The sequence below is a fragment of the Panthera tigris genome, chromosome A3 (genome assembly GCF_018350195.1).
Source record: "Panthera tigris isolate Pti1 chromosome A3, P.tigris_Pti1_mat1.1, whole genome shotgun sequence".
Taxonomy (NCBI): domain Eukaryota; kingdom Metazoa; phylum Chordata; class Mammalia; order Carnivora; family Felidae; genus Panthera; species Panthera tigris.
In genome coordinates, this window is record NC_056662.1 from 123,719,502 (window position 1) to 123,734,299 (window position 14,798).

A 14,798-nucleotide genomic window follows, 5' to 3' on the forward strand; every position below is an offset into this window, starting at 1 on the left:
TTGAATAAAGAAATATTTAATAATTACTCAGTGGTTTTTTGGTTATCTTTAAGTCAGTTTATTTTTCTGTTTTTTCCCAAGAGCTAAAGGAAATTTTATAACTTATTGGAGCTCTTGTTTTCTTTTTTTGGCCACTTCTTGAAATAGATGAAATAGTAGAACCACTGGGAATATAATCTTAGCCATGTTACAAAAATCAAATTATATGAATTAAAAAACATAATTTGCAAGATTAAAATTGCTTACTTATGGTAGTGCTTGATGTGAATGTAACCGAACAAAATTATGCATTAAGTAAAATATTATCTCTTCTGTGGTGTTACTGCTCTTCCAGCCCCGCTATAGTTAAGGTTGCCTTAGCTCTTCTGTTATAAATCACTGCTTTGTGCTCAGTTTTTTGGCCTTTGATAAATTAGTTGATTATGAAAGTAAAATAAGGTTCAATGTTTTTATTGTTTATGTGCACTATAGTGTAGTTTTAGGTCACCTTATGGTGCCTTTTTTTGTGTTTTATTACATATTCAGAATCAAACAGATTCTTTTTCTTCAGGGCACTAGAGATGCTGAAACAGATGGACCTGAGAAAGGAGATCAAAAAGGCAAGGCTTCTCCATTTGAGGAGGACCAAAACAGAGATCTTAAACAAGGAGATGATGATGATTCTAAAATAAATGGCAGAGGTTTGCCAAATGGAATGGATGCCGATTGCAAAGATTTTAAGTAAGACTTTAACTTTCTCAAGAAGAAAAGCATATCTCTTTAGGGATGATTACTGTTAGCTGATGTGGTTGATTTAGACACTTTTCCAATTTTGGTTTACTTTATTTCCCTTTGTACCTTGCGTTAATCCAGAAAAAGATTTAATTTTTTTATAAGGAATATTGATTATGAACCATTTTTTAAAAAGTAATTCAATAGAATAGTCTCTAAAACCGTGCCTTCCATTAAAGGAGTGATGTTAGACATTGCTGTTACCTTTCTGCTAATATGGTAGTCTAAATTTTAACTTTTTCCTGCCTGCTAAAATTTAGTGAATTTTAGGTTTAATCTGTGATTTTTCTTGGCATACTCCTCTTGGGGTTGCTCTTGAGCACCTTTTTTGTGGAGTTTTCTCTTTCTTCTATCCCTGTATTGTATCCCCCACCCCCTACTTAACTCTTAATCTTGGAAATGAGAAAACATAATTAGCTTAGGAGCTGTGACCTTTCTTGTTCATAAATACGAATTTGTGCTAATACTTAATATTCCCGAAATTAGGAAGTAGGGAACATATTAGAGATCTCAAAAAGTTAGTTTTAAGCTTAGAAGTCTTTAAGTTGTAACTTAGTTCTTTCTTGATGGCAATTAAATACTTTCTTCTAGCCTGTCTCAAATTAGCCAGTGTACCTTTACCTAGATATTAGAGAGTTGTTTTTTCATACTGAATTCCTATAACTTTATATTTCACTAATGAGATGCTGAAAATGAGCTGTTTTCTTTGAGGTCTTGTGAGCCACAGAATCTCCCTTAACTGAGTGTAATCATATATGTGGGTGGTATGCATTTACATTTATTATTGCCTTTAATTGTCAAAAGCAGAGTAACAATGTTTCCTAAAAACAGTGCCATTTGTATCTGTTCTAAGTGCAAAAAAGCATCCAAAACCAGTAAACCTCTTTGACGAGAAGTACATTTCATGCTTTTCAGTTTATTTTAGAGCCTTATCCTGATTGTGCTTTTCTGCAATTACCTAATCTGCGATTTAGCAAGGGTGTATATTTAAAACTGAGTTGATTATGAGCCCTTCAGAGTATGCATTTATAATTGAAGTGTTAATACACCATTAACTATAGCAAGAAAATAGCACCACTTGATAGCGTAATTCCCTTTTCTATTATATCCTCTATCTATCACTATATTAGAGTTGTGTGTATGAAAGGCTATGCTTCTCCATATTAATACGGACTTGTACATTTATTAAAATTATAATTTTATTCCGTTAAGGTTGGGGTATGTATTTAAAATCGCTTACAAAATATTTTAGATACAGTATTGTATTTGATAGTATAAAAATGTGTCAGACATATGGCTGTGGCCATACAGTCACTATGCTCACACATCATTAATATGTACATTAATTGATACATCATCAGTATATAACCACTAGAGTGTAGAACTGAAAGGAAGGAGAGAACTATACCAGGCTTTATTTTTTTTCCAGCTGATTTTTTAAAAAAATATTCTTTAAAGAAAAAAAAAATTTTTTTTAAGTTTATTCATTTTTGAGAGAGACAGAGCGAGAGGGGCGGGGCAGAGAGAGAGGGAGGTGCAGAATCCGAAGCAGGCTCCAGGCTCTGAGCTATCGGCAGAGAGACCGATGCAGGGCTTGAACCCACAAACCGCGCTCAACTGACTGAGCCACCCAACCGCCCCTTTCTAGCTGATTTTAAAGAAGACCCTTTCAGTTTTATTTTTTTTCTTCCCATATAGTCTGAAAGAAAAGCAAACCTTTGTGGAATATTCACATGAAAAATTATGTATGGTTAAAGGAGTTGCATTTAAATAAAATGCAAGTTCACCTAAGTATCTGGAAACAAATTCTTATAATTAATTACTTGTAAAATGCTCTGTATATGTTAGCAAATTTATCTCAATGTGAAGCTCCTGAAGTTGGGGGCAGAGTTACATAGATGTTAACAATTGGCAATGAAAGCCAGGTAAAATAGTTATTACCATTTATTTAATGTACTTAGGGTTGAATATACTATGAACTCAAGCTTCCTAAGAACAAACTTACTTCTTGTGTGGGAAAGGATCTTGCATAAAATAATTCTGTAGAAGAAAAGACATTGGTAAATGAGAATAGATTATATATAGAAATAAAGTTTAGACCATGAAAGATGTTGATAAAAGAGTCGATCCTTAATATTTAATCTTAATACATTTTTTGGGAAAATTAAAGACGCTAGTTAGTAGAGGAAGTTGCTTTTTTGTATGTGGAAGTTTACTTTTCATTGAAGGGCATATTTAGTTTTTGGTAAATATGTTACATGTTTCCATTTCTTTCTGATGACTTAAACTGAAGCAATTTAGTGTGATCAAGATGGGTTTTTGAGAGCGGTCATAGAGGCTTTTCATAATTCCTTTTTTGTCCTCATTTGGAAAAATAAGTATAAGAAGATTATGTCTTTGGTCTCCTCCCTTAAGGAATTGAGGCCTGGAAGATGAAGTGATTTGCTCAAAATCATATTTAAAGTCGGAGTCCAGAGTCAGCCTTTGTCTTGGTTCATGTCCTTTTTTGTTATATCCCACATTTTACACTCTGAAGTCATGAAGGCCATCCTTTCTGGCCAGTCCCCTCCTCCCACCCTCCCCCAAATAGCAAGCAAGATTTTACGGGAAAATTCTGTACTCTTGGGCAAGACAGGAATATGGTAGGTGGATTTTGGTTTTGAGACTTCCCATGTTTGTCACTTGATAGGCTGCTATTCGTACTTACTCATTTTGTCTGTGATTTGAGACAAAAGTTTCAGGTAGTCTGAGCCTGAATTGTGATATTGGGCAATTTCTTATCTGTAAAATTGAGTTATATCTTTATGCTATTCACCGTGGAGAAAATAATCATTAGTAATATGAAAAAATGAAACTGTGTCAGTTCTTAAGACATTAAACTGGGGGGGGGGGGTTGTAATAAAGTGGAATAATTAGTGACCTGGGGTGCCTGATTTGCTTTCTGTATTTTGCCGCCATTTGTTTTTCATGATTTTCCTACCTTCCATTCAGATTTGACTTAGTACTTTTACTCATAATGCCTTTCTGTTTTCTTTATGTAGTCGTACTCCTGGAAGTCGTCAAGCCTCTCCAACTGAAGTAGTTGAGCGCCTGGGCCCCAATACTAATCCCTCAGAAGGATTGGGGCCTCTTCCTAATCCTACAGCTAATAAACCACTTGTTGAAGAGTTTTCAAATCCTGAAACCCAGAATCTGGATGCCATGGAACAAGTTGGTCTGGATTCCTTGCAGTTTGACTATCCTGGTAATCAGGTACCCATGGACTCTTCAGGAGCTACTGTAGGCCTTTTTGACTACAATCCCCAGCAGCAGGTAAAGCGTGCCCCTTCAGTGAAGCTTCTCTGAACTATGTACCGGTGTAGCCTCTGGTGCTGTGAGGCATGGACATGAATAATAGGAGTGTTCTTAAATACTTAATGTTTTATAAATAAAATGTTTTTGTAGTTGAGAAAGTGATTGAAATATGTGTTTAAAATAATCTATTCTCAGCTTTCTAAATAGAAATTAAATGCTTTGAGACTAATCTTTGTTTTAAATATTTTCCCTGATAGCTCTTTCAGAGGACTAATGCACTAACAGTTCAGCAGTTAACTGCAGCTCAACAGCAGCAATATGCATTAGCTGCAGCTCAGCAGCCACATATAGGTGAGTCTTTATAAGTTACCATTTTGATTAGACTGTTAGCAACTCTTGTGTTAGTATTTATTAGAATGTTTTCTTTTTCTATAATTGTATGGGGTTCTTGTTTTAAAACGTCTTCTTAAAAGAGTAATAGATTACATGGCAGGAGTAAAGATTAACTAGGGAAGAACTGTTTCTGATTTTTGTATCGTTAAATAAAAATGTATAATATGATGAAAGCTGTCAGCACATAAGGTCAGTGTAAAGTTAAGAGAGTCAAACACTTGGAAATTCAAATGTAGTTATTTGTGTCTTTTTTCAAGTAAAAATGCTTATTTAAAAAAATGGTTTGGGAATCCAAGAAAATTCCTTAAAATATTTTCTTCTTCACTTCATTAAGTTATTTGGACTTTGACCTTTAGCCTTTAACATGAATTATTATTATACCTTTGTTATTGCTAGAGTCAAAGCATTGGTACATGTTGTCCATGTTGGGGTTTTTTATTTTTAACTTTTCAATTTGAAGTAATTCTAAATTTACATGGAGTTGCAAAGAGAGTACAGAGAGGTTCCCCACACAGCTTTCCCTCAATGGTTACATCTTACATAATCATAGTACACTACCACAATCCGGAATATGATATTGGTAAATGTATATGTATAGTATTACATCATTGTATCACATGTGTAGATTTATATAACCACGTTTATGCCTGGTTTTAGCTAACCTTGATTTATTTCTTGGTTGGAAAAGTTGTGAATATTCTCAACATCATAATCAGTGGAAGGGGGAGATATTTATTAAGTTGTTTCTCTTCCCTTACATTTGTATTGTTCTTTGTCAATCCAAGAAGGACACCTAGGTCCCAAATTTTATTTTTGGTTTTTATCCAAGATGACCACACATTTCTAGGTGACTTCTAATAGCACCATGCATTCTTTGCCTCCAACTTTCTTTATTCCTATACTTAATCCTTCCTTCTCATTGTTAGAAACATAGTGATTCCTGTCTACTAATGGACTAGTGTAACGCTTTTATTTATTTCTTTATGGTATGGTTTAATATATGACAGGCTAATAGTATGCCCATTATTGCTCTTCCTTTTTGAAGTTTTCTCTTCTTATAAGCTTTTTTATATAAACTTTAGACTTCATTTATTTACTACCAGAACATTGGGTTAAAATTTTAAATTAACTTTGGGAAAATTGACATCTTTATGATATTAAGTATTCTAATCAGGACATGGTGTATTTTTATTTTTGTTGACATCTGCTTATGTGTTGTTTATGAGTGCTTTAAAGTTTTTATCATATAAGTTTGCATATTTCTTAATAAGTATATTCTTAGATATTTTATCTTTTACTATCATTGTAAATGGCTTTTATATATCTTTTAATTGGTATCTGTGAAAGCTCTTGATTTGTAAATGCTAACTTCTATGAATACTTTCTAATAATTGAATCATTCTTGTGTTCATGGAATAAAAATGTATATATAATTCTCTTAATGAGCTCTTTCAATTGGCTAGTGTTTTATTTAGGGTGTTTGCATCAATAATGTGTATATGAAATTAGTGTTTACATTTGTATGTATGTTTGTTTTTTCATTTTTTTGGTCAGATTTGTCATAAAAAGAATTTAGAAATATCTCCCTTTTTAGTACCCTGGAGTATTTCAAGTAACATTGGACTTATATGGTCTTTTAAGAGACCATAAGGCAGAATTTCTTTGTGAAGCCATCTGGAAGACTATGCAATTAAATTTGAAAACCTGAATAAAATGGAAATATTTCTAAGCGTAATTTACCAAAATTGATCCCATCTTTTAAAAACATTTATTTTGAGAAAGAGAAGGCACATGAGCAAGGGAGGGGCAGAGAGAGGGTGGGGGTGGGGGAGAGAATTCCAAGCAGGCTCAACACAGCACAGAGCCTGACACAGGGCTCACACTCGCAAACCAGATCATGACGTGAGCTGACACCAAGAGCCAGATGCTTAATGCACTGAGCCACCCAGATATAAGAATCCTACCTTTTAACCTTTGTTCCACAGTTAAATGTATTTATTGTTGACCATCACTCTTTTTATCCAAGTTTGACTAGTAATTTCATGGGTGTCTGATAGCCTACTTTAGAACAGCACTTTACAACAGAAATATAATATGTGCCACATAGAGTTTTAAATTCTTTTGTAGCCACATTTAAAAAAAATTTTTTTTAATGTTTATTATTTGAGAGACAGAGCAAACAGGGGAGGGGAAGAGAGAGACAGGGAGACACAGAATCGGAAGCAGGCTCCAGGCTCCGAGCTGCCAGCACAGAGCCCATCGCGGGGCTCAAACCCACAGACTGTGAGATCATGACCTGAGCCGAAGTCAGCCACCCAACTGACTGAGCCACCCAGGTGGTGCAGTGGCGGAGTGGGTTCTAACCTTAATTGGGATTTCAAATTAACGATAAAAGCATGTATTTGGAAAATAGCTCCGAGATAATTGGGTCCTATTCCTAATGTATCAAAATTTTAAATGAGAAAAAGTTTTGCAAGACATTTTGCCTCTTTGATAGACAAAGAACCATAGATTAAAACAAAATATTTTTAATGCTTTATTTTACCAATGCTTTATTTACCAAGAGATTGACAACTCTTTAACAGTTTAGTAGGGGCACCTGGGCAGTTCAGTCTGTTAAGTATCCAACTCCTGATTTCACCTGAGGGTATGATCTCATGGTTCATGAGTTTAAGCCCCATGTTGGGCTCCGGGCTGACAGTGGGAAGCTGCTTGGGATTCTCTCATGCCCCTGCCCCTCTCCCACTTGTGCTTGCCCACCACCCCCTCAAAATAAATAAACTTAAAAAAAAAAAAATTTAAATGGTTGGGTAATGTCCAAATTTGACAGGAGTGTGAATGGCATATTCATATATTCCTGATGGAAATTGGCACAACTTTCCTGGGGAGTAATATGGACATACTGGCCAAGAATTGATGTATATTTTCCCATTTAAGTGAATTAAAAAAAATTTTTTTTTAATCTTTATTTATTTTTGAGAGAGAGAGAGAGGGAGAGAGAACGCGCTTGAGCAGGGAAGGGGTAGAGAGAGAGGGAGACCCAGAATCTGAAGCAGGCTCCAGCCCGTGAGCTATCAGCACAGAGGCTGATGCAGGGCTCGAACTCACGAACTGTGAGATCAAGACCTGAGAGAAGTCAGACAGTCAACCGACTGAGCCACCCAGGCGCCCCTCATTTAAGTGAATTTTTAAATGTTTATTTACTTTTGAGAGAGAGACAGACAGACAGAGACACACACACACACACTGAGTGGGGGTGGGGCAGTGAGAGAGGGAGACACAGAATTCAAAGCAGGCTCCAGGCTCTAATCTGCCAGCCTAGAGCCTGACATGGTACTTGAACCTTAACTGAATTTTTATAAAGATAGGATGATAATGCAGAGACCTTGCGTACTAAAAGAATAATAAGATTATTATAATGAAAGATTGTGGACCATCTGACTATATATCCTTAATAGACTGGTTAAATCATGTATGTTCCTTCTGTATATTAGAAAGAATGACTTGATAGGTTACCTGTTGACATAGAAAAGGACCTATGGTTAATTGGAAAGTGAAAAATACATATTAAAGTGCCATTATAGCCTACAGTATATAAAATGTGTGACTGTGTGTGTGTTCATTTCAAAATTGAAAATGATGTATATACCTACGTGTATGTATAAACATAAATATATAAACACATTTGTATACACGTGCAAACATATATATATGTAAACAGTGTATTTGCTGTCTAGTAAGTTGTAAATATTTCTAAATTAATCATGAACTTAATAAAAACACATGAAAAACATTTTTTCAATAAGTTTCAGTATGTATCCATTAGGCTAAACTAATTCCTTTTTCCCCCACATACCTGAAACTTCATATCTGCTTTATATCTCATATTTGTTTTATAACAAATATGGAGAAAACTATATTAAAATCCTCTCTAAAATTGAATAATTCAGTAGAATATAAGCCAACAGTCAGTAAAGATTACATGAGGACTTTGACTTTCCGTTTTGTAAACTCCACTAGTATTGGAGATCTTAAAAGCAAGCTTTTTAAATCATAAAATATGGAATATAAAAAAATTATATCCTGGCTTTGAGATTTTGTAGGGGTATGAGTAGGACATGAATACCACAACATCCATCATTTTCTTTGTGACAAAGACAATTTATGATAGAGGAAATGGAAATCTTGGAACCTTTCCCCTAGGGCTTAGTTAAGAATGCAACTCTGAGCAAATGATTTTTTAAATAGTGCAAGGATATTATTCAACTCTCTCTCTCTCTTTTTTTTTTTTCCAGTTTATTTATTTTGAGAGAGAGCCTAAGCAGGGGAGGGGCACAGAGGTAGGGAGGAGAGAGAGAATCCCAAGCCGACTCCTCGCTTTCAGCACAGAGCCCAAGACAGAGCTTCATCCTAGGAACCGTGAGCTCATAGCCTGAACTGAAATCAAGAGTCAGATGCTTAATCTAATGGGCCACTCAGGTGCCCCTGAACCCTCTTTTAGTCTTCCTTTATTAAAAGCAGAGTTTTGGGAGCTCCTGGGGAGCTTAGTTTGTAGAGTGTCTGACTGTTGATTTTGGATCGGTTCATGATCCTAGTATCAAGCCCCATGTTGGGGACCATGCTGAGTGTGGAGCTTGCTTAAGATCCTCTCTCTGCCCCTCTCCCACTTGTGCGTGTGCATGTGTGTATTCTCTTTTCTTTCTCAAATAAAAGTTTTAAAAACTCATTTTTCAAATGGTTGTGCCTGTACATGAAATCACTGTTGTGGGGTATGGCCACTAGTTTTAGAAATTAAATAGATTATAGAAATTAATAAATTTAGTAGAAAATACTAAGTTACATGGAACTTTATAAAGAAATTTTTTTTGATATTTTTGTTTGTGGCATGTATATGTATATATGGTCACTAGGTTGATGTGAAATATATTTCATATTATGGGTCACATTCAGAACATTTAAAAACTGCTATAATATAGTTAGAATGGAGTTTCTGAACCTTGATTTCAAGGTTTAGAGTAAGTGTTCCTTTTGAATTCTTTCTTTTAAGTCATTTATACCCACATGCTTTTATTCTCTATTCTCCCCCTTAATCATGTTTTTATTTATTTTTAAATATTTTTAAGTAACCTCTACACCCATGTGGGGCTTGAACTCTCAACCCCGAAATCAAGAAATCATGTGCTTTACTGACATAACCAGCCAGGCGCCCTATTAATCATCTTGTAAATTGAATTTTTCTGAGCTCTTGTAACTTTTTTTTTTTAATTTTTTTTTTAACGTTTATTTATTTTTGAGACAGAGAGAGACAGAGCATGAATGGGGGAGGGTCAGAGAGAGAGGGAGACACAGAATCTGAAACAGGCTCCAGGCTCTGAGCAGTCAGCACAGAGCCTGACGCAGGGCTTGAACTCACGGACCGCGAGATCATGACCTGAGCCGAAGTCGGACGCTTAACCGACTGAGCCACCCAGGCGCCCCTCTTGTAACTTTTAAAACACCTCCTTTCCCATTATTTCCTCACCTTCCACTTGTTTTCCAGAAGAGACAACTCAAGTCCATACTTTACAGTGACTAGTATACACAGTACTTTCTTGATACCAGCAGTTTTCTTTAATAAGTACTGCAAACGAATATTTAAAAAATCTTCCCTGCCTTTTACCGAATTCACGTTAGCAGTCATTAGATGCAGAAGTGGCCTTAAAGTCACAGTTCTGCCTAAAGCTCTTCATTGTTATTCTGTTGCTTTCTGGGTAAAGTCCAAACTTAACATGACCCAGGAAGGTGTTCACAGGTCTTCATTCTGATTGTAACTCCAATTTTGTCTTGTCTTGCCTTGCCTTGCCCTGCCCTACAACCCCACATCATCCTACCCACACTTTCTGAAGCTCACTAGGTACCCCTTCTCTCTGTGCCTATAGCTCCTACTATACTGTATTCTAATTGTCAATTTGTTTTTCTCATTAGATGGATTGATTTGTGAGGGCAGATCATGCCTTCCTCACTATTGAATTCTTAGCTCACAGTATAGCTTAATAAAGATTAAATTAAAAAATACTGGGGCGCCTGGGTGGGTCAGTTGGGCATCTGACTTTGTCTCAGGCCATGATCTCGCAGTTGATCAGTTTGAGCCAGGCTTCAGGCTCTGTGCTGACAGCTTGAGCCTGGAGCCTGCTTCTGATTCTGTGTCTCCTCCTCTCTCTGCCCCTCCCCTGCTTGTGCTCTGTTTCTCAAAAATAAGTAATAAGCATTAGAAAAACAAAAGAGAAACTACCGTTGAACAATAGTAGTTCTAACTCTAAACATTCATTGTGTGTCTGTTTTGCTAGTTCTACACAGTCCTTTCATATTTGGTATCATGTTTTAACTCTCACAAAAATCCTCTAAGATAAGTGGTGATACACCTATTTCCTAAATGAAGAATCTTAGAGTCAGGTGATGTTACATGCCCAAAGTCACTCAGTTAATCAGAGTTTGAACCACTATACGCACTCTGCTTCCCCACTCCAAATTCAGTGTAGAAATTATTTTACCTAATGAAGAAAATAATACTTTACATCTTCATTCATTATTTCTCCCCTTTTTAAAATACAGCTGGTGTATTCTCAGCAGGCCTTGCTCCAGCTGCATTTGTGCCAAATCCGTATATTATTAGTGCTGCTCCTCCAGGGACTGATCCATATACTGCAGCAGGGTTGGCTGCAGCAGCAACATTAGCAGGTAACTTATTGTTCATCCTCGTTGCTTATTATGGATTTAGTTTTAATTTTCTTACAAGTTGTGTTTCTGTCTATTTGGTGGGCAATTTGAAGTTCCTAAGAAAATCTGAAACACTTATCTAGAATCAAGTGACGTTTCCAGAGAGTTAGTTTACTATTTGTCCAGTTTTAATGCTGTAGGAAAAAGCCGAAGCTTGAGAACTTTTTCCTTTTGTACATAGTTGGTTTCCAATTCAGTTTTGTAGTTTCAGAAATCTTACATTGCCAACCACAGATCTTTTTTCTGACCAATTCCATCACCCACAGAAACAGTGCAAAAGTAAAGTTACTTCTAATGCAGTAAACTGGGGTAGGTACCATAGATACCCAGGTCAGGGAGAGTATGAGGTAAGGAGCTTCAGCAGTAGCAGTCTTGAGAGAATGAGTATCTAAAAAGTAAAGTTTATTTAGCAGTGTTAAAATATGCAAGCCGACTGAGGGGCAAAAAGGTGGCATGGAGTTGGAAAGCACTTAACTGTCAAAACCAGAAACTGCCACTCAAAGTCTAAAATGAAAACCAAAACTATACAAATGTCATGTATCAGTAATATGGCAGTAATACTGGGGAAAAATGTTTTTAAACCCAAAGCTGTATTTCTTGCTTATTTAAGTAGTAAGGACAGTTGTGTGCTGGTCAGGCACCATCCTATTGAGCCAAGCAAACAATTTGCTGATCTTCTGTGTAGGGTTTTGAAGAAGAGGTTGTTTTAGGTTGAGTTGGTTATAGAGACAAATGAATTAGTCTTAGGCATGGGTTAATGTTGGTTACAGAGGCAGGAACAGGGTCATGTCAGCCATAAATGTGTGTTCACTGGAGTGAGCCTGCCAACTGACTGACTTTCATAACTCCAGACTATCATGATTTTTAAACTTTGTTCAATGATATGAATTGTCACTGATGAATTTGACAATTTTAAACTCCACTTCTGGCAGTTATTATCCTGACTGTAGAACAGTCAGTCTTTTCCTGGGAGTTAGGGGACTTGTTTTTTATACTCAAGACTGTTTTAAGAAGTGAAAAAATAAATGTTAATTTCAAATTCTAGTTTGATAGCTTATTTAGGAGACTGAAACCAACCTATCACATTCAGTAGATTTTAGTATTAGTATAGATCTGCACGTAATTCCATAAGGAGGGGATGAGCTTTCTTGGTGCCATTTAACTGGATGTTAGTATGTAAAATTCTGGTATATCATACAATCTATGGACTTTAAGGAAACCTTAAGAAATGGTTAGTTTTCAGATTAAGCATTCTAGCATTTTGGATTCAGGCTTTCTAAGACCAGTGGTGTCCAATAGAAATATAATGTGAGCCAGATAATGCAATTAAAATTTTCTAGTATCTACATTATAAAAGCAAAAAACAGATGATATTAATTTAAATGTTTGATTTATCCCAACACAACCAAATATTATTTTAATATAATTAATATTTTTTAAATTACTAATAGATATTTTACTTTTTTTTTCATGCAAAGTCTTCAAAATCCTGTGTATATCATACTTAAGACCATATCTCAGTTTGGGCTGTCTAACTTTTTAATTCTTCAGTAGTCACAGGTGGCTTCTGGCTATTGTTTTGGGCAAAGAGGTTCTAGATAGATATTTGACTCTTGTTTTGATAATGTATTCTTCATAAATCCTGTTAACAGTTTTCATTGTAGATGGTGCTTAAACTGTTTTCAGAAATAATACTTTAAGTTTTTTAATGCTTTTCACTTTAGTGATTCAGTCAATTGTACTGGGCTTTATTTTCCTCCAAAACAAAGTGAATCCAAGAGTTTAACTTTTTAAAATATTAGATATATTAAAATTGTATCCGTGGAATTTTAGGCCATCTTTATTTTATCAATTAATAATCATGACATCTTGCTCATGAACTTAACGTGGAAATTATTGTGCATAATGCTGTTTATTCCCATAGAAGCAGATGTTACCTTGAATAACATAGACTAGAGCAAGCACAGTTCATTCTATTTTTCCTAGTTTGCTTTCACATGTCTGTGTCCCTCTGTGCCTTTATATTACTTGGTTCTTTCTTGTCTTTACTCACTAGTTCCATTTTCCTAACCACATAAGCAGTGATGTTTCATTTGTTTTCATGCAATTTTCAGTTGCTTTGTGAGAATTGTGACTAATTGTTTCAAATATGAAGAATATTTTTAATAAAAACTTTAAAAAATATTTTTAAATTCAAGGTTTACAATTCAAATACAGTTGTCGCAAGCTTGGTACAAGAATGTTCCAAAGTTTTATGTTGTAGATTGCAAATAAAAAGATAAAAGTGTTTTGTAATATTTTGGTAATTTTTTTCAATATTCAGAAAATAGCCTTTTAAGAGAATTTGAATTGAACATAGTAAATCTTGCAGTTTTATGAAGTCTAATGTTCCCTGAGTATATTATCTGTGTTTGCCAGTATCAAACCCATAAACTGGCATTCAGTAACTGTTGCATAGATGGTTAAGTATCCTGTTAGTTCATTGGTCCTTTTGACTTTAGCTTTACCATCTCCATTGAGGCCACTGCTGTCACTCCTGTTTCTCTTGAAGTAATCATAACCTGAATGAGACTTTTTCCTACTAGAATCAGGAAAAAAAAGAAAGGATATAGCAGGTGTAAGTGGGTTGGGGATTATAAGGACATTTGCTTTAACTCATATACAGTGTTCCTTTTTATGATCTAATGGTAACTGATTTATCTATAAAATGTAAGTAACTTTTTTTTTGGGGGGGCGGGGTGGGGTGTGGGGTTTAGGTCCAGCAGTGGTTCCACCTCAGTATTATGGTGTTCCATGGGGGGTGTATCCAGCCAATTTATTTCAGCAACAAGCTGCAGCTGCGGCAAACAACACAGCAAATCAGCAAGCAGCATCACAAGCTCAGCCTGGACAGCAACAGGTATAGGCCTGCCTTCATTAAATCATACCTGAAGAGTCCTTGAAATTCAATGAGTTCCTTGTTTTCAAGATGTGTGTCTTTTCATCTCCTCAGCATGTAATGTAGTACCTATATACAAGTATTGATTACATGGTGGTTTTTTTTTTCTAATTGGTATTACATGAATTTAAAGATTGAGGTGTATTCCATTTCTACATTTTTGTTATAGAAACTGTTGAAATCTCTAGCAGATTTTAATTTTTCATCACCTTTTCAGGTGTGCTCATGTTCCTATCAAAGTAATTATCACTTCATTTTCTTCTGGGTATTTAAATTACTATTTTAAATATTAACTTAATACATTTCTGACTAGAAAATGATTACAGAGTACTTTATATTTTTAAGCAAGCTGGAGAAAATTGAAAAGAGGAAATATTTTCACTACTGGTTAAATTTAATTTCTTCAAAAAGAAAATGTTTATTACAATGGTTTTGGTTGGTTTTGGGTTTTTGAAATTTCTGCTGCTTTTATGTTTTGATAAACTGTTTTGATAAATGTAGAAACACTATTGGTGATTTCTGACTTCTGATTGTCAAATTCTTCATATTTATACCAAAGAAGCAACTTACTGACAAGTGTAGTGTTACTTGGCAGTTAAATTTTATTCTAAATTTCCTTTATGTGGTTTATTACTGTATTGGTGTT

General features: G+C 35.2%; 1 protein-coding gene across 8 annotated transcripts in view; it reads left to right on the forward strand.

Annotated features, from left to right (window-relative positions):
- The window catches only part of PUM2 (pumilio RNA binding family member 2), a 99,907-nt gene that overhangs the window by 36,147 nt on the left and 48,962 nt on the right, over positions 1–14,798 (forward strand). For all 8 annotated transcript variants that reach the window (XM_042982440.1, XM_042982439.1, XM_042982438.1 and 5 more), the window contains 5 exons: positions 551–720; positions 3,813–4,083; positions 4,323–4,416; positions 11,050–11,175; positions 13,971–14,113. In XM_042982440.1, coding sequence (XP_042838374.1) covers positions 551–720; positions 3,813–4,083; positions 4,323–4,416; positions 11,050–11,175; positions 13,971–14,113 — 804 coding nt within the window. The remainder of the gene's footprint in view (positions 1–550; positions 721–3,812; positions 4,084–4,322; positions 4,417–11,049; positions 11,176–13,970; positions 14,114–14,798) is intronic.